This window comes from Rhodofomes roseus (genome assembly GCF_022264815.1).
Source record: "Rhodofomes roseus strain CIRM-BRFM 1785 chromosome Unknown C8Q71scaffold_20, whole genome shotgun sequence".
Classification (NCBI taxonomy): domain Eukaryota; kingdom Fungi; phylum Basidiomycota; class Agaricomycetes; order Polyporales; family Fomitopsidaceae; genus Rhodofomes; species Rhodofomes roseus.
Genome location: NW_025952976.1, coordinates 145,228 through 164,769, shown reverse-complemented (window position 1 = coordinate 164,769; position 19,542 = coordinate 145,228). Strand labels below are relative to the sequence as shown.

Sequence of the window (19,542 nt, the reverse complement as noted above, 5' to 3'; positions counted from 1 at the left end):
GAGATGAAGCCGACCAAAACGGACCCATAGCGTATAAACGCGGGGTGCATGAACATGGGAAGTACGAGAACGTGTTGCATGCAAATGTCAATGGAGTAGACGAGGACAGGGCTCATCGAGCGTATGCAAATAACATGGCGACATACGTATGATGCTCTTTTTTGTAGTCTCGAAAGCTCTCAGTACTAGTAATTACTAATAATATGCGATGCCTCTCACCGTGAGTCACCGAGTGTGCGGGATCATGAGCACTTCGAATTCAACAGCGGGGTCGCTATGTCGTGCAAGCACGATTGGATCATTGTACTATTCGCATTGCGTTCTATATACGCTACACTACATACGCGTACCGTAAGTGGCTACTATACCTACTAGAAAGATCGTGAGATCTAATAACGATAAGAGCAACAAGAACCAGGGGAAAGTGAAAGGAGTGGTGGGTAGCGACGACGCAATAGCGCGCGCTGAACTTCAACTCAGACTAGAACGAATCACCGACATGTAACACAAAACCCTGCGTGAAGAACATTCCTCTACCCCCATTATACACAGAGTCCGTTTTGGAGGGCAAGGTGGGTGCTTGCTCATGTAGCCTTGTCCCCGCTATACGAGCGTCGATGGTGGATCTTCTCGAGCAGCGAGAATTTCTTTCCTATTCGTGCTCGCGGGCCTTCCCGCGCATCAGGCGACGCTGACGGGCCCGACCTCGACCGACCCTTTGCGGCCACATTTGCCTCGCTTATAGCAGACGAAGGCGTGAGTGGCTGCGGGGCACGTAGCAAGCTGGAGACCCAGAGATCAGAAGGAATACATGCACAACGGAAGGGCACCACGAACCTGCGCGACTTCCTGAGGAAGCTGGTTGGCGAGTTCGGGACGGAGTCAGAGCCAGTCGAACGAGGCACCGACGGTCGTTCCTCCTGCAACAACATCGACGCAGGCTCCTCCGTCACCGGATGCCACGACAGTCTCCTGCTCGGGAGCCGGGGCTGCTTCCGCGGACCCTCCTCCCTCGACTCTTTCCCTTCTGTCTCCGCATCCTTCTCCCTCTCCCCAGCCACCTCAACCGCCGCGCTCTCGGCTATCCCATCCAAGCGTCCGTCAATTGACGTCTCCCTGCTCCTCGCGTGCGCTGGACCGCCCACGACGATGGAACCTGGCTCGCATGCCTTCCGCTGCTCGAACGTCGTCCCGCCGACCGTGGTAGAGCCCCGGCTGATGCGCACCTGCCGGACGTAGTCTGCGGCCTCCGGGGACAGGGGAGTCGGGAAGAAGTAGGGTGCCTGGTACGGGTCTGTACGCGGGAGGGGCGGCGGTCGCTGCGGTGGCGTACTGTGTTGCCTACGGGGCAGCCATTTCTTCTTGGGAGATGTGACTGGGCGTAGGGAGGAAGAATTAGCGAGAACAGAGCTGTACAATGAGGAAGAGACGTACCGCTGGTGGCCGGCGAGGTGACGGACCGACAGACCTTAGGCCGTGGGCTCTCGGCATCAGAGCTGTGCGAAGCCATGGACTGTTGCTCTGATAATGAGGGCGTGGACGGGTCCGCAGAGGGGATCGGTGTTAGCGACGGAGGGAGCGCGATTATGATGTGAGGTGGGGACGTGCTCTTGCGCGTCGCCCGACGCTTCTTGCGGTCCTCCTGTATTTGACTCGCGATTCGCCGGACGGGCGAGTGACTCCGGATTATGGCCTCCTTCGACAGTTGAAGTAGGTTGGAGCCACTTGCAACGATCTTTGAAGATGATCGCGAAATTGAGGGAGAGGGAGGTGGCGGGACGTCATCCAGTGACTCTTTCTCAATTGCAGCACGGGCGGCTTGTTCTGACGATACTGTTTCTGACGTTGTTTGAGTGACCGAGTCGGAATCGTGCGAGAGAGCGAGAGAGTAGAGGGACGCAGTCGATGCATTGCGAGAATGAAGTGTTGGGACGAGAAGCTTGGGCTCGACTCGCCGGTGTTGCTCTTCTGGCGGTAGGTCCAGGAACGTAGATACAAGGGCATGGGCAATCGCACCGAACACACTCTGATCGTTTGAAAGGTCAGTATGGTTGTATGATGCGAGCTGCTCGTGTGCCAGAGGATCGCCGGACACATCCGCATATGAAGGTTATTGGATGAGGGTCACACTGGAGCGTGTTGATAGATCGCGACCGACCATTTCTACAGCGACCATAGGCAATGCCGTCGAGCTCGCAGAGACTGACTGCAGCATCAAGACAACGACTTGGACGCGTCATGTAACCGCCACTCTATGACCGCTGGCCGTGTATGAACAGAAACAGGGCGTGCCCGTAGTTGACGTAGCTCTCGCGCCATTGCCTCATCCACAGAACTTCATGCAGAAGTGTCCGCCAACCCTCCGGAACCCCGAATGAATACTCACCAGGATGAACCCGACCGATGCCATGGCCGCACCAGCCACCGCGGGGACAACGATCCTCGCCACAGTCAGGAACATGTTCATGTCGGATCGGAACCAGTGGAAGTACGCGACATAGGGCTGGACTTTGGTGTAGAGAATAGAAATGGAGACGACGGTCCTTCGCGTCGCTTTACAGAGTCGCATGGCTATGCGCAGGCGTCAGCGTCAACGGCGAGTAGGCACTAGTGGGCGGTGAAACTGACATCACTCACCCGCGACACCGCCTGCACGTTAGAGGCTTAATATGAGTGGCAGCGGTGCGGCCGGCCGAGGAGAAAATGCATGGGATAACTTTGAAAGCGTGCGGCGGAGGAGGCGGGCAGAGGAAAGAGGCTTGGACGAGCGTGCGTTTTCATCGTGCCGGCCAGATCTGTCACACTCGTCTCGCAGCCTAGGATCGATGATGCCGTCCCGCTTACGTACCGTCCACCCAGATCTGAGCGCCCTCTCGCGCCCCTGTCGGTCCCGGGATAGTCAGCATAGATGACACGCGCGCTGCAGACGGAGGGTCGGTGTAGGTGCTCGGGCTGCGCCTCGACCCCTCCAGCAGCCCGGACTGGCAGGAAACAGGGCCGACGGAGGGCGTAGAGCCCCTGAGAGTGTGACAAAGGCCGCATTCGCGGTTGTGCAGAGCCCCGGAGGAGGCAGCGGCTGTTGAGCGGCTGCTGTAAGCCTTGAAGCCAAACTGAAGCGTCGCAAAAGCACATGCCAAGAGGGCGGGCAGACCTCGATCGGGGAGATCGTTCGGCCCGCTGATGCGCACCCGCCCTCCGAGATGCTCGGGATCGACGGGCTTCATTCTCACCGTGCATCATTTTCGCTGTAACGGAAAAGAAACATCGCGCGCGAGCAGGCATGACTGTCGCATTCCCCGGCGATGGACAGTCAGCCGAGGGACCGCGCACAGGCGAGACACGCCCTATCGTCGCTCACAAACACGCACATGCATGAGGTATAGCACATACACGCAGCATACCACAAAACCCAAGGAGTAGAGGAAAGTTAGTTACACATCTACCAGTGACAACAATTACCCTGCGTAAGTCCCAGGTAGATCCCAGCCAGGAATAGTCTACAAAATATTACCCTAGCACAAGCCCGAGGAGATCCAGTGAGTCAGCCCTATTAATATAAAGCAACAAACCCAAGAGCAAGCAAATAAGCACGCCAGGCGGACCCGTCCACCCGGCACAATAATACAGGCGTCGCCATCCGATTCCTGGAGGATCTAGACGCACGAGACGCACAGCGTCCCGCGCTCGCACAGGCCATGTAGCCGATCCGCGATGAGGTTGCGGATCTCCTTCTCGACCTTGGGCGTCATGTCCTGACAGACGACGAAGAAGTACACCAAGAGGCCCTTGTACTCTTCTCGCGACAGATCATGGTCGATGCGCGACCAGTCAAGGCTGAGCAGGTCGGCCACGGAGGTAATTTCAAACTCGAATGAAATCTCCTCCAGCTGCGGCGAGCTGATCTGCGAGATCATGGCGGTCACCCACGGGAAGAGTTGGTTGGACATGAAGCCTTGCGACGCAGCGGCCTTCGCGTCGAGCCCCCCGAAACGCACGGAGCGCAGGCCGGTGTTGTGAACCAGGCTAATCTGGTTGTCCAGGACGGCTACACCACGGAGCGCGACGGTCAGCATCAGTTATAGCCAGCCTCGCATGGCAGAGTGTCGCACCTTCCTCAGGCACACCGGACGGGAATTCCACCAGCAGCCGCTCGAGCGACGCCCCGCTCGCATGCAACAGGTCGCCGACCACTTTCATGTTCTCGATCTCCCTCCAGCACAGCTGGATCGTGCGCAGGTGCTGCTCCGACGGGTGACTCAGCAGCCATTCCGTGACGAGCGTCGGCGACGAGCGTGAGTCCAGGAAGAGGTACGATAGGTGCATGCACTCCTTCGCCTGCCGGATCGCCTGAATGGCCGTCTCGTCCGCGGGCGCACCCAGCGGCGCAGGGCTCTCCTTGTTCCACGCGACGCCATGGAAATAGAGCTCGTTCAGCGCGGGGAAGGCACCCAGGAAGTCCAGCACGTCGCGCGACGCCTCGAAGCGCACCTCGAACAGGAAGAGCGTCCGCACATGCGCGAAGCGGTCCACGAACGCCGCCTGCGTCTCCGGCAGGAGCGCATGCCACCGCACGCGCGACAGCCCGATGGTCGTGACCCGCTCCAGTCGGTGCACGAACCCGCCTACGGCGTTGACCCACGCATCGTCCTCGACCGACCTGCCCGCCTCATCGACGCCCTTGTACTCCGCGCTGACGGTGAACCTGCGCACGCAGCGCGCGATGGCGGGCGTGCTCTGCAGGAGCGCCTCGAAGCGGGCGCACTGGCTGGCGTTCTGGATGCGCACGGTGCGGAAGAGGTGCAGGCGGCTCGTCCCGATCCAGTCGCGGCATGTGAGCGCACACGCCGCGAGCGACTTGGGGTCGTCCCAGAGGTGGTCGATCGACTCGTCGAAGAGCTCGGGCGGGAGGACGGAGGCGACGTGCATCGTGTATGTCACAGTCTCGCCGCACCTGTTGTGATAGTGTGCATTGTCTGGTCAGCTCGAGCATAACGCGCTGAAAGCGGACGTACCGGTGCTGGCGGAGGAGGTATAGGGAGGGGGAGAGAATGAGCCGGGCGACTCGGAGCTACTACTCGGCCCCTACTTATCGTTTGATACAGCCTCTAAGCTCACATGTCTGGCGCCCGCAATCATGGCAACTTGGGTTGAAACAAGCTCTCTGATTGGCTCGCCAATTCTCGCTTCGGAGCGGAAGAGTGGTTCGGGAGGACGGCTGCCCAAAAGAGGGATCCAGACGTCGTCCCCAGCCCACGCCGATGAAGAGCGTGGGAGACCAACCATCTTTGGTAGCTGCCATTTGTGCTGCAGTGCCCCAGAGCGCAGAGCCTGGTTCGTACACTTCGTCATAACTCTGTGGTATTACTGACGTTCAGCAGTCCAGTCTGCTCTTGCTTACAACCTCCATGTCGAACCCTACTCTGCTGCGTTCTCTGCGGCCTCTAATCCAATGTTCTCGCTCAATGCACATCGCGTCGCTCGACGTCGCCCGATCACGCGCGACTCTGTCCTTCGTCCGCACCAAGTCCTCGAAGGCAACCAAACTGCAGGCCTCTAAGAAGTCGGCGGCAGCACCCAAAGCACCTTCTACTACCGCACAAGCTTCAACCACTTCTACAAATGCAGTGAAGACGGAGGTAGCTGCGGAGTCGACGCCCGGAGCACAGGCGTACAGGAGCGGGACGGGAAAGGTCACTGAGATTCAGCAGGAGACGCTGCCGTGGGCGGATTACCTTGCTATCCGGAAGGAGAAGCGGAGATGGGAGACGGTGCGTCGCAGGTACTACTACATGATTTAACATCGCTCATAACTCGTCTTGTACGTCTTCGTATGGTCCTGGTGGAAAGGCGATGTCTGTACCGTTTATCATTGGCGGCTTCACGGGGGGCATCATGTACTTCGGAAATCAAGATGTGGACCCCACGAAGCTCATCTTTGTGCGTCATGTTCACGCTAAGCTACTTTTATGGAGGAACTGACCTACCTCGCGTAGAACATGGACCCTATGATCGTGTATGGGTTTTCGACCCTCGCGTGCGCAGCCATGGGCTACCTCGTAGGGCCCATTGTCGGCTCTTCAATATGGCGGATGTCCCACAGACGGACGCTGAAGCTCATCGAGGCCCGCGACCGCGAGTTCCATCAACACATCGTGAAGAATCGGGTGGACCCTACCGCACAGAGCGCAACAAACCCTGTGCCAGATTTCTATGGTGCGTTCAGGCTGTGCTCCAGTCGGACTGTATCGTCTGATGTGCTATGTGCGTAGGCGAGAAGATTGGCTCGTTGCATGAATACAGACAGGTATGCGCAAGTTGGTTTCTGGATGTAGACATGCTAACCACAAGGTCCTCAGTGGTTGAGGGATCAGTCGAGGTACAAGAAGAAGGCATACTTCTCCGAAGATGTTTAGATCACACGTTGACTCTGTTGCAATGCACATGCTATGACCCGCAACTAGAGAAGAGGTAGCCTAACAATTCATTCCCTCATTAATGGACCACAGTGCATCCGGACGCGCTCATTCACCAGGCATATAGTGCTAGGAAGTATCATACAGAGATGCATGACCCCGGTATGACAAACGGAACAACGGTACAGGGAGCAGCACCATCATACGTATACAGGTATACCGGTGGCATACACTCCATTGGCGTACGGCTTGTTCTCATACACGCCGTCCTCGTACGGTTCGTCTGCGTACTGCCCGTTTGCGTATGGCGGGTTTTCGTACCGTCCAGCTTCGTACACCGTGGCTGTATCCGATTCATCTTCATCGGCCTCCTCTTGAGGCGGCCAGACTTCCCGTCGTCCCAGCTCCCTCAACCGCCCCGTCTCAAGCTCGTACACCATGCCCACCACCGTGACCTGCTGGAACTCTTGTTCGCCGCGAGGATCGAGGTACTCCATCTTCTCGATGAAGTCTCTGACGCGATCTATAGCGCTGACGACGTTCGCCTCCGTGAGGTCCGTGGCATCTGGGTGGTGCCGAGCGAGGTGGATCAGGTGGTGAAGCCACCCGCCGAGCGGTCCGCTTGGGGGAAGCCCGTCCTTCACTGCCTCGAACGCGGCCGCGACGCCCCCGCAGTGCGTGTGCCCGACGACGACGACGTGGGACACGCGGAGCCTCTGGACGGCGAACTGGACGACGGACGCCGCGCTGGGGTCGTCAGCGGAGAACTGGCTATGCGATGGGTAAGTAAATGTTTGGAACATGATGTCGGCCGGCGACAGTACGCACTTTCCGATGTTGCGATGGACGAAGATGTCGCCGGGCACGGACGCCGTGATGACTGACTCGGGGACGCGCGAGTCGGAGCAGCCTATCCAGAGGACCTTGGGGCCAAATACAAGCGTAAGTGGGCGGGGCCAAGTACCCTCCTACTCTGCACGGTACCTTTGGCTGCTGCGGCCTCCTCGCCATACGGGGGAACGCTCCCGGATGAATCCTCTCAATGCCAGCCGCCCAGTCTTCGTTCCTCCTGACGAGGTTGGAGATGGTGGTGTCTTTCTGCGCGTAGCCGGACATGTTGGTGCTCAAATGGCGGGAGGGATGGCGTCGTTTGAGTAAGATTCGTGTTGTATGCGCTGGGTAAGATTCGTGTTGTATGTGCTGGGCTTTTATACGCTCGCCGCTGCTCCGGCGAGATGCGACACTGGCAGTGTGTCGTTTCGCTATAGGTTCTTGCCTGGATATTATTAGGTGGATGAGACCATGCATGGCAGGAGGGCCGATATTAAGCAGAGGTGAGCTCTAGTGACGGCAGACCAGATTTACCCAGTACTGCGATTGGATGAGGCGGTATGGTGAGCGGTGATCCGCGCTGCTGATTGGACGCGCTGAGCAGAGAGCAGATGAACGTTTGAACCATATCCAACGGGAATCAGCAAGATAGGAAGGATGTCTCAATTGTTGATGGTCTGCATGTCGCACAAGGTCGACGTCCGTTCCAACTTCCCTGGTACTGAACCCGAACATGGCAGCGTGGCCCAGCGGCCACCGAATATACCGTAGGGGACACTTTGACAGTGCTAGTGAAGTTCGAATTCGCGCCGGACGTATCTCTGGTAGAGTCGAGGCAGACTGAGAGATAGCAAACGTCGGTGCAAACTTGTTTCCCGTGCGCCCGCTTGTTCATCGTACTCAGATGTCATGAGCGTCCAGCGACGATACAGGCGTATGATATCAACGAACGAGCGCAGATCTAGATAGTCCTCCTGAACAGCCAAACTATTTGGTAGAGGCCCCAGTGCACCGGTACCGTTTGCAGACCTATGGCTGCCCGCTGACCTCGTTGCTTGTCTTTGCAAGCATGACCAGGAGACTCTAGACCTCTCAACATGTAACAGTTTATAAGAACAGTCGCGAGTCCGACTCGCGACGCTGGTGAATGTGCCATTTATGTTACATGACTACTGATACACAATGCCGACGCGACTTCTATATGGGTTGTCCTTGAATTTACACAATATGCTTGTTCTCCGTCGTGCTGAGATCCTCTCCTGTGACACCGGCCCCGCCAGAGAGCACGGAGCTAGCGATCTGCCTGTTTCGCGCCCGCTCATCGCTGGTCGAGTCGTCTGCAATGCCGTGCTTGTTGATCTCCTTCTCTAGCCGATCAAGACCTGAGCCATACGTGAGTCATTGCAGTCGCGGCTGACGGTCAGTGTGGTCAACACGTACCCCGATCAAGAGGTGCTAGCGTGTAGTCAGCCACCAATCGACCGACACACGAGATAGTTCCGGCTCACCATTGCCTGCTCTCGATGTTGTGATCTTCTCCTCCTGCGGCGCAACGAGAAAGTCGGCATCCTTGTTGAGATTGCCGTTGCTGACAGCCGCAATACCCGGGGCCGTGTGTTGAGGAGGAACCTCGTGGTCGACGGGCAACTTGCCTGCCCACTGGGTGGTGTCGCGCTTCTCCTCCTGGGGCGGTACGAGGTGGCTCATGATGGATGGTGTGTCGTGAGGTTCGTAAGAGCGCAAAGACTTTGTGACTGTTGTCGAGAATGAGGTGGTCGGTGACGGTGAGTGAAGACGGTGAGCACGGCACACGACGGGTTATATAGAGGCGGCCACCACAGCTGGACGGACGACTGACATCATCGCACCGGTGCAGGCCGCTCGGCCGGTGACCGAATGCACCACTGCCCTGTGAGCGCGGTGGTGGGCCATGCCCTTGCCGGCGCGCCACCCTCGCGTCCGCACCACTTGCCTTTTCAGCCGTAACCGCGTCACCTCCACGTGATCGTGACCTGTCGCGCGGCTGGACGCGCTCAAGCTGCCGCGATGCGCGCCCTGTGCTTGTGCTCCCTCCACTGGCCTCCAAGATGTCTGGTATCGCTCTCCGTCGTAGCGCTAGACTCGTTACATCTAATTCTGTGAGCATAACACACACATCAGTGCCTACAACAAACCACCGCAGTGAGCGCGATTTGAGCGAGCTTAGCGAGCTCGACTCGGAGCCTGAGCTCAGTCCAAGACCGGTCAAACGTGCCAGGAAAGCCACAGCATCTGCGGCCGCAAATGGGGCGTCTCAACTGCAAGGATCCTCACAGGATACGCTGGCCACGTTGCCAGTAAACATAGAGCCTACGGAGCCCACAAAGAAACCCAGGACACGAAGAAAAGGCCCTCCACCAGAGCCAAAACCGGAGGATTTCATGGCGAGGACGACGAATCGCTGGAAGGTGGGGCCACACGTATCAGCCGCTGGCGGAGTAGAGAACGCTATAGTCAACGCTGCCTCCGTAGGGTGAGTATCAAGAGCGTGTAATCGTCTTGCCGTATCCTTGAGCATTGACATGGACAGAGCGAATGCGTTCGCGCTGTTCCTCAAGTCACAGCGCAAATGGACGTCTCCAGACATGAAAGAAATCTCTATATCTGCATTCAAAGCGCGAATGAAGACATTTGGGTACTCAGCTTCCCACATCCTACCCCACGGAAGCTACCTCGTCAACTTGGGTAACCCTGACGAGTATGCGCTGCTGATTCTGCCGTCATTATGACCTACTCACCTTGATCCAAAATAGGAAGAAGCGCGAACAGTCGTATGAATGCTTCCTTGATGACTTGAAACGATGTGAGGAGCTCGGCCTGCATTTGTACAACTTCCAGTGAGCGTCGGCGTCCTCTCTGACCTCCTGCTGGTGACTGAGCATATGCTTTTCTGCGACTTAGTCCTGGCTCAACTGTAGGCGTAGCCACAAAGGACGAGTCGCTATCGCTCATTGCCGGCTGCATCAATCGTGCGCACAAAGACACCGAGCGGGTGGTGATCGTACTCGAGAATATGGTAAGCGGTCTGCTTTCCTGATGTCGTATCTCCGGTCTGTGGATTAGTAAACAATTTGTGTATGAAGGCAGGGTCAGGCAATGTGATCGGTTCGACTTTCGCCGAGCTTGGAGGGGTCATCACACAAGTAGAAGACAAGAGCCGGGTCGGCGTCTGCTTGGATACATGTGCGTGGTGACGCATCGTCAACGGGAGTAGCGCTCTGATCCATTGCCCAAATACAGGCCATATGTTTGCGGCCGTACGTCTCCCGGATCTAGTTAACGTGACTGAGTACCTTACTAACACTTCTCGCAGGGCTATGACATCCGGACGAATGAAGGCTGGAAGTGAGTGCACGCATACGAGTATTTACTGTAGCCACTCATCGTCTCTCAGCGAAACAAGTGCATCTTTGCGCAGTGCTGCCTAAACTGTGCCACTGACTTCCATTTCACAAACCGTAGTGGCCGAGTTTGAGCGCGACGTCGGGCTGCAATACCTCCGCGGTATGCATCTGAACGACTCCAAAGGGACGCTAGGGAGCAAGAAAGACAGACACCAAAACATCGGACTGTGTGTCTCTTTCCTTCGCGTGCTCGTCCTTCTCATCACTGAAACACGCCGTCCTAGCGGTGAGCTCGGCCTCGCCACCTTCGCGCACGTCCTCTCCGACCCACGCACGCGCGACCTCCCGTTGATACTCGAGACCCCTGCATATGACGAGCCAGGCACCAGTGCGAGCCGACTTGGGAAGGAGGGCATGGACGTCTGGCGGAAGGAAGTTGAGGTACTCAACCGGTTCGGAAATGGCGTTCATGGAGAGGGAGAGGAAGCGAAGATGTATGACTGGACGGAAGAGATACGCGAAGTTGTGCAGGCAGCGAGTCGCAAGCACGATGCGAAGGGGAAGAGCGTGAAGGGAGTGGAGGCAGGAGGACGGAAGCGGAAGGCGGGGAAGCGGAAGAGGGGGGCGAAGGATGCTGAAGAGGAGGAGGATGGCGGTGATGATCATTGCGAGAGCTGTAGCGAGGAAGGCTAATCAGTTTCTGGGATCCTCTCGTATCACTTGATTCATCTACGAGTTAGCTTTACCGTCCCCAGCCTGACGAAAGGCGCCGCGTCGTCGAACGACCTGGCGACCGCACTGGTGCGTCGGCTTTGAAAGGATAGATAGAGTAACCTGCGATAACCACCGTGTTGATTGCCGTGAACGTGCTCGCGATGGACTGGCTCCTTGGCCTCGCGCGTCAGCCTGAGCGTACCCTTGCTGCCGCACTGGCAGAGCAACCGTATGTAGTCAGCTGGATAAGACTGTGCGTTGCACCTGGTACTATTGACAGTAGCCAGTCGTTGCAACGTCTATATTCTTGCTACATCTTATCGATACAGCTATATAACACGTCTTGTACTGAGCGTCCCGACTCCCAGCGCCGCGAGTACACTTGTCCCCGTGACTGTAAGATGCTCGTGTATGATTCTATGTCAGGTATAGCAACTAGCTGAAGTCCATCTGCGCCCATTTAGTCGAAAAGAGTTCCGCCATCAACCGTAATTGCTTGACCTGGAGAAGACAACTGTGAGTACACGTGGTAAAGGGGTTGCGACCAACGTACCGGTCACGAATTTCGAGTCCGGACCAGCAAGGAAGGATACGATGCCGGAGACATCTTCGGGCTGGCCCACCCTGCCAAGCGGAATAGCCTCCGCACGCTGCTTGATATACGCGCCCCGCTCCTTTCCTTCCTCCTGAGTGTACTTCTCGTCTACCTTGTCCACTGTAGGGATCATGTCTCAGTACCACGATGATGCACGCCCCGCGACCGAACTTCACTCACAGAACTCCGTGTGGATGGCCCCCGGTGCATAGCAGTTCACATTGATCCCGTGCGGCGCAAGCTCGATCGCCGCACTCTGCGACAAACCGCGCACTGCAAACTTGCTCGCGCAATACGCTGCCGAGTTTGGATCGCCACGCTTGCCTGCTATGGAGCAGGCGCCGATGAGTCGCCCGCCGCGGCCCTGCTTGATCATCTGCTTCGCAGCGTACTTGTAGCAAAGCATGACCCCGCAGACGTTGATCGCGAATGTCTTCTCCCACGTGGGTAGTTTCGCTGCCACCATAGCATGTTAGTCGATGACGACAGCAGACATCCCGGTAGAAGCGTGCACTCACACTCGATGAATTCCTCGAGGATAGCCATTCCCGCGTTCGCGACCATCACATCCAGCCCTCCAAGCTCATCGGCTACTGTATCTACCATCGCCTTGACCTCGTCTTCCTTCGACACATCTGCATAGACCGTGATCACTCTCCTCCCCGCATCAGACTTGATCGCCTCCGCGGTCTCCTGCAGGCGCGCACGGTTTGACGGGATGTCGCTGACGGCCACGTCGAAGCCGTCCTTGGCCAGACGCACCGCGATAGCGCGGCCGATGCCCTGGCCCGCGCCCGTGACGAGGGCGACGCGCTGTGGGCCATGGCCGTTCACCCCGTCCTCGGCCGGGACGAACTTCTGGCCGTGCGGGAGGCGGTCGGTGGTCGTGAAGACGGTCGGGTCGTCCTTGTGCATGCTCATCGGTCGTCTAGCGTGTAAGTTGTTCGTGAGAGGTCGTGCAGTCGTCAAGAGGGGGAATCTGGGAACGCGCTGTTGTGGGCTGGCACCGCGCCCTACGGCGCGGTATATATACCTGGCCTGAAATTTGAGCTAGGATCGGGATTAGGAGGCGCCACGGACGTGCGCTAGGAGATGCCAAGTGCGGCTATGGGCCAGCGCTGAGGCTGAGCCACAGCAGCACGGCGGGGAGCGCATGTGGCGTCCCACCGACGAAGTCGTGAATGACGTCAGAGGACCCTATCCCCACAGTCGCCCATCCACGACGTCCAGGACTGTGGCGAGACATGATTGGGCCCATGCTGCTCGCACGCTCCATCTTGGCGCCCCGACCCGTCGCATATCACCTTCGCGATGCAGCAGAAAGTGGGTCGGCTGGCGCTGTAACCGGTCATAATTCATATTACAAGCAGGTGTATGAGCGCACGATGAGCGCACGAGCACAGAAACGGCGTTGCTTTGTGCCATAAGCGAGACGCGGCCTCAGGATCGAGGAGCCTCATGGGGACGAGGATTGAGGGGTGTACATTCCCGCCCCGCCACCCCCGCTCTCGCTGCGGGGTCGCGATCGACACACTTCGTCATAGTGCCCCAGAAGGGGGGCGGGCTGCCCTGGCAGTGGATGACCTGTTATTAGGGGAGCGAACGGTCAGAAGATACGTCGACAGGGCAACACATACACGGAACATGACCCTGGTGACTATCCAGCCATCGAGAGCGACAGATTGATGCTTGACTGGAGCGCTAGTCAAAGGGCTCCATGGATCCAGGAGCATCATGCCAATCCACTTGCATGAAACGATACGGCGCCCAGTTGGCGGACATCACATCTAGGATGCTGCGTTCAGTGTGGTATACTTGACCACCCGTCTAGGCAGTCCTCTATCACAGGAAGTCTATGGTGAAGGATAGGAATATGTTCAAGGATGCCATTTTCAGTGCAGGCGGTCAGCTCTGAGAGCGTTCGATACCACTTCCATGTGAGGTATCCAATGAGTTAGCGCCCTCGAGCGTGTCAATGGAGACTTACTTCCTCATGAGTACTATTCATACAGCGACCACCTGTTCGCGATAGCAATACAGCAACGTTACAAGAGATTGGGGTACAGACCAGATGCATTGGCGACCCAAACGGACTCAGTCATCCTCGAGATCCCACAACAGATCGTCGTCGTCCGCAAGAGCGGACGCGTATGCCTGGAGAGACGCATCTAAGTACGTTCAGAAGCACGAGTGTGCCGCATATACTCACCTCAAGTTCCGCACCGCTGATCGGCACATCCGCGTCTACGCTGAATAGCTTTTGCGACGTCTCCTCGAACTCGTTCTTGTCCTCCGGGGGAACGAGGACCTCAGGCTTAGCGAATGCGATGGGGTCCAGGTCTACAGCAGGCGCATTCTGCACAGAAGCGCGTAGCGTTTCCCAGTCACGCTCTGGGCGCTCGGGCCGCGTCACACCGATGTTGGCGAGCCAGTCTGCTCCCTCGTTGCCTTCTTCACCAACGTGTCCGCGCACATATTGCAGCCGGACCTGGAAGGATGAGCAGTAATGAGTGCGATGTCTCGTACAGGCAGCGGGACGCGGGGTACCTTCTGTCCCTCGAGCGCGCGCTGATCGAGCAGCGCGGACAGATATCGGATGAGCTCCTTGTTTTTCACGGGCTCGCCCTTCGAGTTGATCCATTTCCTTGCTTCCCAGCCCGGTAGCCAATTCTGGAAGCCTGTTGAAGAGATGACGGATGTCAGGTGAGTGTCTGAGGCCTGATCAGGAGACTTACAGTTGATACTGTATTGTGAGTCCGTCTTGATGAGTAGAGAACGCCTATCGTGCGGCGTTGTCTCGAGGACGCGTACGATGGCCTGCAACGACGTTTGTATGGATATCTCTGCGTGATTGAGGGTATATGCGGTAGTACTCACGATTAGTTCGGCACGGTTGTTTGTCTGCGCCCCTGGACAGCGTTCTGCCAGGTTCCTGTACGTTGACATTGTCAGTTGAGTGTGCAGCGACGATACGAAGACCGAAGCAAACAGCTATACCGACCTCTCATCGCCGTGTCCCCACCAGACACCAATGCCTGCGATGGATCCCACCTTACCGTTACCCTTGCAAGCACCATCAGAGTACACGATCTGCCAGCCCGTCTCGTCCTGCACAGGCTGGCCGGCCAAACTCCGCTTTCGTTTCTTCGAGTTCGGGGAGGTGGAGGACCCTTCCACGACGCCCGATTCTGTGCCCGAGTACACAGGTTTTGTCGGGGAGCGCGGCTTCGCAGGAGATCTCGGCGACGTAGATGGGACAGCTACTGCAGAGCGTGTGGTTGTCGGGGCAGAGGTTTGTGCGGGCCTCGATATAGGGGGACGTGCGGTCGTTGGAGCAGTAGAGCGTGAGCCTGCCTTGCCTTCTCCTACAGCCTCGATCCACGCCTCCGCCTCTATGACATTCGTAAACTTCTTGTACGTTGCTCCCGGGAAGCCATTCACATGCGGCAGGCAATCATCCCTGTATAACGAGTGAGCGTGTCATTAGACTCCTCCGCCATATGGCTGACGCACCATGTCAAGTACACCCCAGGAGTGTGCCCTTTAGCGACTGCGTAATATCCTGGCTTCCCTGCCGTCTTTCCGGTTCCCATCGTGTGTAGTGGTGCGAGAGGTTCTTCTGCTTCGGAGTAACTGCGAACCAGAGGACGCTGCCTATTGTGCCCAGCGAGTGGTCCTAGATCAAGTACTGAGGGTCGTAGAGGCCTCGTGAAGAGGATCAAACCAGATCTGGTCGCCACAGTTTACAAGCCGCAGTTCCGCACAGATCGATGGCGATATGGTGGGCCCTCAAGAGTTTCTGGGACCCAGAGAAGTATCACAGCCGAGTAGTGCAGTCTGTGTATTGTAGTTTAGGCAGGTCCGTCTGCGCAACCGACGTGGGAGGATGTATCATGTTCTGAGCTGATATGTTAGACGCCGATAACAAGGAACGCGTCTATCACGTGATGATCGTACGCGCCTGTGGCTCGTTAGATTTTCAGATCTCGCAACCACCACAAAGGTACATACTTACTTGCTGCGGCCCCTAGTAGTACGCTATGTCAACTAGCTTTCTTGACGTCCAAACTTGCTTCTCACCGTTGTGACGCAAATAACAGCTCACAAGCGCATTATCTCATGGTCGTCGTGGAAGCAATCTATCTGCTTGTTGCGCTGTAGACAAACAACCGACCTGGCTACGCCATGCCGTTGGTTGTGTCCGCGACATTTGAGGCCATTCAGGGAAGAGGCAAGCTAATTGGAAGTTTACCACGTTTAGACTCCGGAATTCTACCGTTTTTATCAGGTTCTATTAAGTGAGCATGTGCAGACGAACCTAGTCTTCCTCTTGATGCTCTACCGTTCATGAAGCATAGGCCACAACCCGTAAGTTCTACGGGGGGCGCCGTCTAGTCATCTGCAACAATGGGAGAGTAACATGGTTTCGATCTTCCCATGAGGCAAGCCTCTGGAAGATTGGGGCAGAGGGGTAAGTGAAATGCAGTGCATGTGCTGTACCGTAATACTGACGACACTCTCCTTGCTCGGCGTAGGCAGCCCTTCGCAAGCGACGGTCGTTTGGAATGGCGCGATGCATTAAACTTCGAGTCTCACCTGCGGTTTGACTTCTCACAGCACTATCCGAACGGTCTGGGTTCTGCTGAAGGCGTGTGCCGACTTCTAAGATGTTATCGACCACAGCGTTCGGATCCCACCTGTGGTTTGACTTCTCCACCATGCATGAAACCTAATATCCCCTGAGATGCCCAGTCTGAAGGTGCATGGCACGAAGATGGGCACTTCTCCTCAATGGAAGGTTTCAACGGAAGGTTGAACTCGTGCCGCGTATGCACTTCTTCACTTTTTTCCCCAAGATCTCACTAATACGCAGAGACGTTCGTATGTCTTCACTCATCCTAGTGGCGACCTCGGGGCGCAGGACGATATTGAGAGATATCCTCCATGAGTGTTTCATTTACAGGATGTGCAGTGGCTCGTAGTCCGATCATCGCAAACCAGGGCACTCGGTTCCTTATCCAACCCCGTTGAGAGAAGTCCTCATCTTAACGATCGGTGCAGAATTCATCCAATCCGCACAGCTGACTTCTGTGATGTGCAGGGCCGCGACATCCTTCTAATTGAGAGCTTATGTGGATGAATGCCCAGATGTGGTGACGCTGATGATGATGATGATGAATTCAGCACTTATATACCGCAACAAGCAAACAAAGTCGTGCTAAGACGCGGTCCTACTATACTAAGTACAGTAGGCAGTCGATGGTGGGGGGTCGGAGTGATGTCATGAGGCTTATGTAGTAATGGGGAGGCAACGATGTAGGGCAGCATAGGGAGTGTCAACGTAGGGCAAGGTCCGGGGTAACGATGACAACAAACGGTCCATTTCCTTCTCCTCCTCTCAATACCTTCTCCGGCGGTCTACTTGTCTTGAAGTCCTGGGACCGGCCGCTCACCGGGCTCGTCGTGTCAGCCCCAACGAGGGAATTCCGGATTTTGCGGTCAAGCGTTCTCGAGGCCTGTGGTGATGGTGGGCGAGTGGTGGTGGTAGGGATGGGCCCGGCGTGAGCCTGGCTATGGATTTCGAGGTGCTGCTCCGTAAACAGCGAGCGCAACGGCTGGGCATAGCTGAAGACCAGTCGAGGGAAAGCCTCGGATGGCGGTTGGGTGGCGGGAATGCATCGCGACGAGGTCGGATGTACCCGTGGCGACGGGGTCTGGCGTTCAGTGTTCTGGTCGACTCGACATTGCGAGAAGACGGGCTATCGGCTGCGACGGGGAGCTGTCGACTTTAGGATCCTAGGCAAAGAAGAGAGCGTACGGAGACTCTCTACGTTGCCCGGTGTCCTCCCTTGGCCCAGCAAAAAGCGTGGGAAAAACTCGACCACGTCGTGGTACGGGTCCAAGGAGCTCTGATGTGGTGACGCTGTTCTACTAGGATTCCTCAAACAGAGAGAACATGTGGCAGGCGCGTTGCAGTCGAGGAAAAGCTGTGCGCGTGCGCCATGAAGGTTCTGCGCGATACACGGCACTAGAGCCAAAGGTTTGATAGGGCTGCGTCTTACACTGGGTGTGCAGCATATAAGGTACCTCCTTTCGTCTCTTTCTGTGACTAGATCTCCTCTCGACTGTTAATCCCTCACTGTTGGTACGTACAGTCGTCACTCTGACCGTCCTACAATGCCTTAAATGATCACCTGGTGCCAGATCACTAGGTACCACCCCTTGTAACGACTTCGACAATGGGAGGCGTCATATCATGGCTCTTCGGCCACGGAGAGGTTCACGAGAACCCCGTCCTTGCAGAGCTAGAACGCCGCGCGCAGGAACAACAGCAGGCTATCGATGCCGCAGCAGCCGAACAGGCCAAGGCTGAAGAAGCTCGACGCATGGCGGAGGACGCAGCACGCCAATCCGACGAACAACGAGCGAAATTCGAAGAAGAGTCCCGTCGACAGGAGGAGGGACGGCTTCGTGCCGAAGAGGCTAGGAGGAGGGCTGAGGATGAACACCAAAGGGCCGATGCAGACAGACGCGCCGCGGAGGACCAGAGGAAGCGAGCTGAGGACGACGCCAGAAGAGCAGGAGAAGAACGCGCCAAAGCGGAAGCTGAGGCTCGTAAGGCGCAGGCCGAGCAACAGAAGGCCGACACGGCTCGTCAAGAGGCCGACAAGAGGGCCGCCGACGCCCGTACTGCGCGCGAGAAGGCGGAGAAGGAGTTGCGCGACGGTATCCAGCCTATTGTCATTCCTACACTAGCCCAGTTCCGCGAGACGAAGTTGCGCCTACAGTACAGGGAGGGTCTCTTCCACTTCGCTATCGCCGGGAATTCGGGAAGCGGCAAGTCCTCTCTGATCAACGCCTTCCGTGGCCTCCGTAGCAAGGACAGCGGCGCAGCAGCAGTGGGCGTCGTCGAGACCACGAGTGTCATCGCCCGATACCCCGACTCCAACCCTGCGAACCCGTTCGTGTGGTACGACGTCCCTGGCGCGGGCACGCTGTCCATCCCCGATTGGCAGTACTTCACTGACCAGGGGCTCTACATCTTCGACTGTATCATCGTCCTCTTCGACAATCGCTTCACCGTGACGGACGTCGCTATCCTGCGCAACTGCGCGCAGTTCCAGATCCCGACTTACATCGTGCGCTCCAAGTCCAAGCAGCACATCCAGAACGTTGCCGAGGACATGGCCGATGAGCCTGACGCTGACGATCTCGAGCGGGCGCGCGAATTATACGTTCGAGAGACGCGTGCGAGCGTCGCGCGGAACCTGGAGGCCGCAAAGCTACCGGCTCAGCGAGTCTACCTTGTCGACAAGGAATCTCTGGTCCGCGTGATGAAAATGAAGTCCAAGCCGGACAAGCCGCCACGAGGACTCCTCGATGAGATGGAGTTGTTGCAGGACCTATTCGGCGAGGCCCGCCGCCGACGGGTGGTAGAGGCAGAGGTAGAATCTCAAGCTGCAGAATCTGTCGCCTCGCAAGCAATTCGCGGTGCCCTTGGTAGCATTTTCCGTTTGTCGTAAGCCGTCGCTTTCCCCCAATTTGACCTTCACACTAGTACGCATGATTTGTATGATAGCGGAGTGATCGATGACCGAGTATACTT

At 57.0% G+C, this 19,542-nt stretch overlaps 9 protein-coding genes across 9 annotated transcripts; 3 read left to right on the top strand and 6 right to left on the bottom strand.

The window, feature by feature from the left end:
• Positions 1–485: 485 nt before the first annotated feature.
• On the bottom strand, positions 486–2,704 carry C8Q71DRAFT_243037 (uncharacterized protein). Its single transcript, XM_047917246.1, has 4 exons — positions 2,387–2,704; positions 1,435–2,026; positions 838–1,375; positions 486–783 (listed from the first exon to the last, which is right to left on the bottom strand). The coding sequence occupies exons 1-4, from the start codon at positions 2,567–2,569 to the stop codon at positions 585–587; spliced, it is 1,512 nt and encodes a 503-aa protein (XP_047775659.1). The 5' UTR covers positions 2,570–2,704; the 3' UTR covers positions 486–584.
• A 646-nt stretch (positions 2,705–3,350) lies between these two features.
• Positions 3,351–5,331, bottom strand: C8Q71DRAFT_243006 (uncharacterized protein). The gene is made up of 3 exons (XM_047917245.1): positions 5,013–5,331; positions 4,110–4,951; positions 3,351–4,045 (listed from the first exon to the last, which is right to left on the bottom strand). Exons 2-3 carry the CDS (start codon positions 4,924–4,926, stop codon positions 3,654–3,656), a joined length of 1,209 nt encoding a protein of 402 aa, XP_047775658.1. The 5' UTR covers positions 4,927–4,951; positions 5,013–5,331; the 3' UTR covers positions 3,351–3,653.
• A 13-nt stretch (positions 5,332–5,344) lies between these two features.
• On the top strand, positions 5,345–6,873 carry C8Q71DRAFT_775444 (mitochondrial import protein Pam17-domain-containing protein). The gene is made up of 5 exons (XM_047924603.1): positions 5,345–5,768; positions 5,848–5,937; positions 5,994–6,213; positions 6,270–6,304; positions 6,357–6,873. Exons 1-5 carry the CDS (start codon positions 5,406–5,408, stop codon positions 6,411–6,413), a joined length of 765 nt encoding a protein of 254 aa, XP_047775657.1. The 5' UTR covers positions 5,345–5,405; the 3' UTR covers positions 6,414–6,873.
• On the bottom strand, positions 6,220–7,529 carry C8Q71DRAFT_878497 (carbonic anhydrase; the record flags this gene model as incomplete). The annotated part of the gene is made up of 3 exons (XM_047928442.1): positions 6,220–7,184; positions 7,242–7,336; positions 7,398–7,529. The coding sequence occupies 3 exons, from the start codon at positions 7,527–7,529 to the stop codon at positions 6,614–6,616; spliced, it is 798 nt and encodes a 265-aa protein (XP_047775656.1). The 3' UTR covers positions 6,220–6,613.
• An 815-nt stretch (positions 7,530–8,344) lies between these two features.
• Positions 8,345–9,185, bottom strand: C8Q71DRAFT_775441 (uncharacterized protein). Its single transcript, XM_047924602.1, has 3 exons — positions 8,753–9,185; positions 8,685–8,699; positions 8,345–8,626 (listed from the first exon to the last, which is right to left on the bottom strand). Exons 1-3 carry the CDS (start codon positions 8,949–8,951, stop codon positions 8,463–8,465), a joined length of 378 nt encoding a protein of 125 aa, XP_047775655.1. The 5' UTR covers positions 8,952–9,185; the 3' UTR covers positions 8,345–8,462.
• Positions 9,186–9,305: 120 nt separating this feature from the next.
• Positions 9,306–11,492, top strand: C8Q71DRAFT_775440 (AP endonuclease). Its single transcript, XM_047924601.1, has 10 exons — positions 9,306–9,756; positions 9,814–9,981; positions 10,037–10,120; positions 10,185–10,299; positions 10,367–10,466; positions 10,524–10,540; positions 10,597–10,628; positions 10,678–10,685; positions 10,746–10,854; positions 10,912–11,492. The coding sequence occupies exons 1-10, from the start codon at positions 9,332–9,334 to the stop codon at positions 11,318–11,320; spliced, it is 1,467 nt and encodes a 488-aa protein (XP_047775654.1). The 5' UTR covers positions 9,306–9,331; the 3' UTR covers positions 11,321–11,492.
• Positions 11,493–11,587: 95 nt separating this feature from the next.
• On the bottom strand, positions 11,588–13,153 carry C8Q71DRAFT_909826 (NAD-binding protein). Its single transcript, XM_047929063.1, has 4 exons — positions 12,455–13,153; positions 12,117–12,392; positions 11,895–12,056; positions 11,588–11,842 (listed from the first exon to the last, which is right to left on the bottom strand). Exons 1-4 carry the CDS (start codon positions 12,855–12,857, stop codon positions 11,802–11,804), a joined length of 882 nt encoding a protein of 293 aa, XP_047775653.1. The 5' UTR covers positions 12,858–13,153; the 3' UTR covers positions 11,588–11,801.
• Positions 13,154–13,871: 718 nt separating this feature from the next.
• On the bottom strand, positions 13,872–15,627 carry C8Q71DRAFT_242937 (ribonuclease H-like domain-containing protein). Its single transcript, XM_047917244.1, has 7 exons — positions 15,450–15,627; positions 14,938–15,396; positions 14,814–14,868; positions 14,672–14,753; positions 14,484–14,614; positions 14,146–14,424; positions 13,872–14,090 (listed from the first exon to the last, which is right to left on the bottom strand). Exons 1-7 carry the CDS (start codon positions 15,527–15,529, stop codon positions 14,031–14,033), a joined length of 1,146 nt encoding a protein of 381 aa, XP_047775652.1. The 5' UTR covers positions 15,530–15,627; the 3' UTR covers positions 13,872–14,030.
• A 2,743-nt stretch (positions 15,628–18,370) lies between these two features.
• Positions 18,371–19,366, top strand: C8Q71DRAFT_687424 (interferon-inducible GTPase-domain-containing protein; the record flags this gene model as incomplete). The annotated part of the gene is made up of 1 exon (XM_047919815.1): positions 18,371–19,366. A coding segment is annotated over one exon (996 nt), but the record flags the coding sequence as incomplete, so codon positions are not given.
• Between the last annotated feature and the right edge of the window lie 176 nt (positions 19,367–19,542).

Bases quoted from the DNA above. Each gene is read 5' to 3' on its own strand.
- C8Q71DRAFT_243037 (XM_047917246.1), bottom strand. From the start codon at position 2,569: ATGCGACTCTGTAAAGCGACGCGAAGGACCGTCGTCTCCATTTCTATT. The intron at 2,027-2,386 runs GTGAGTATTCAT...TCAAACGATCAG, and splicing joins CATCGGTCGGGTTCATCCTG to AGTGTGTTCGGTGCGATTGC. The intron at 1,376-1,434 runs GTACGTCTCTTC...CCCTACGCCCAG, and splicing joins CACCTCGCCGGCCACCAGCG to TCACATCTCCCAAGAAGAAA.
- C8Q71DRAFT_243006 (XM_047917245.1), bottom strand. From the start codon at position 4,926: ATGCACGTCGCCTCCGTCCTCCCGCCCGAGCTCTTCGACGAGTCGATC. The intron at 4,046-4,109 runs GTGCGACACTCT...TCCGTGGTGTAG, and splicing joins GTCCGGTGTGCCTGAGGAAG to CCGTCCTGGACAACCAGATT.
- C8Q71DRAFT_775444 (XM_047924603.1), top strand. From the start codon at position 5,406: ATGTCGAACCCTACTCTGCTGCGTTCTCTGCGGCCTCTAATCCAATGT. The intron at 5,769-5,847 runs GTGCGTCGCAGG...CCTGGTGGAAAG, and splicing joins AGAAGCGGAGATGGGAGACG to GCGATGTCTGTACCGTTTAT. The intron at 5,938-5,993 runs GTGCGTCATGTT...TACCTCGCGTAG, and splicing joins ACCCCACGAAGCTCATCTTT to AACATGGACCCTATGATCGT.
- C8Q71DRAFT_775441 (XM_047924602.1), bottom strand. From the start codon at position 8,951: ATGAGCCACCTCGTACCGCCCCAGGAGGAGAAGCGCGACACCACCCAG.
- C8Q71DRAFT_775440 (XM_047924601.1), top strand. From the start codon at position 9,332: ATGTCTGGTATCGCTCTCCGTCGTAGCGCTAGACTCGTTACATCTAAT. The intron at 9,757-9,813 runs GTGAGTATCAAG...TGACATGGACAG, and splicing joins GTCAACGCTGCCTCCGTAGG to AGCGAATGCGTTCGCGCTGT. The intron at 10,855-10,911 runs GTGTGTCTCTTT...ACGCCGTCCTAG, and splicing joins AGACACCAAAACATCGGACT to CGGTGAGCTCGGCCTCGCCA.
- C8Q71DRAFT_909826 (XM_047929063.1), bottom strand. From the start codon at position 12,857: ATGAGCATGCACAAGGACGACCCGACCGTCTTCACGACCACCGACCGC. The intron at 12,057-12,116 runs GTGAGTGAAGTT...TGATCCCTACAG, and splicing joins GGCCATCCACACGGAGTTCT to TGGACAAGGTAGACGAGAAG. The intron at 11,843-11,894 runs GTACGTTGGTCG...TGTCTTCTCCAG, and splicing joins GGACTCGAAATTCGTGACCG to GTCAAGCAATTACGGTTGAT.
- C8Q71DRAFT_242937 (XM_047917244.1), bottom strand. From the start codon at position 15,529: ATGGGAACCGGAAAGACGGCAGGGAAGCCAGGATATTACGCAGTCGCT. The intron at 14,869-14,937 runs GTCGGTATAGCT...GTCAACGTACAG, and splicing joins TGGGGACACGGCGATGAGAG to GAACCTGGCAGAACGCTGTC. The intron at 14,615-14,671 runs GTAAGTCTCCTG...TCTCTTCAACAG, and splicing joins CTCACAATACAGTATCAACT to GCTTCCAGAATTGGCTACCG.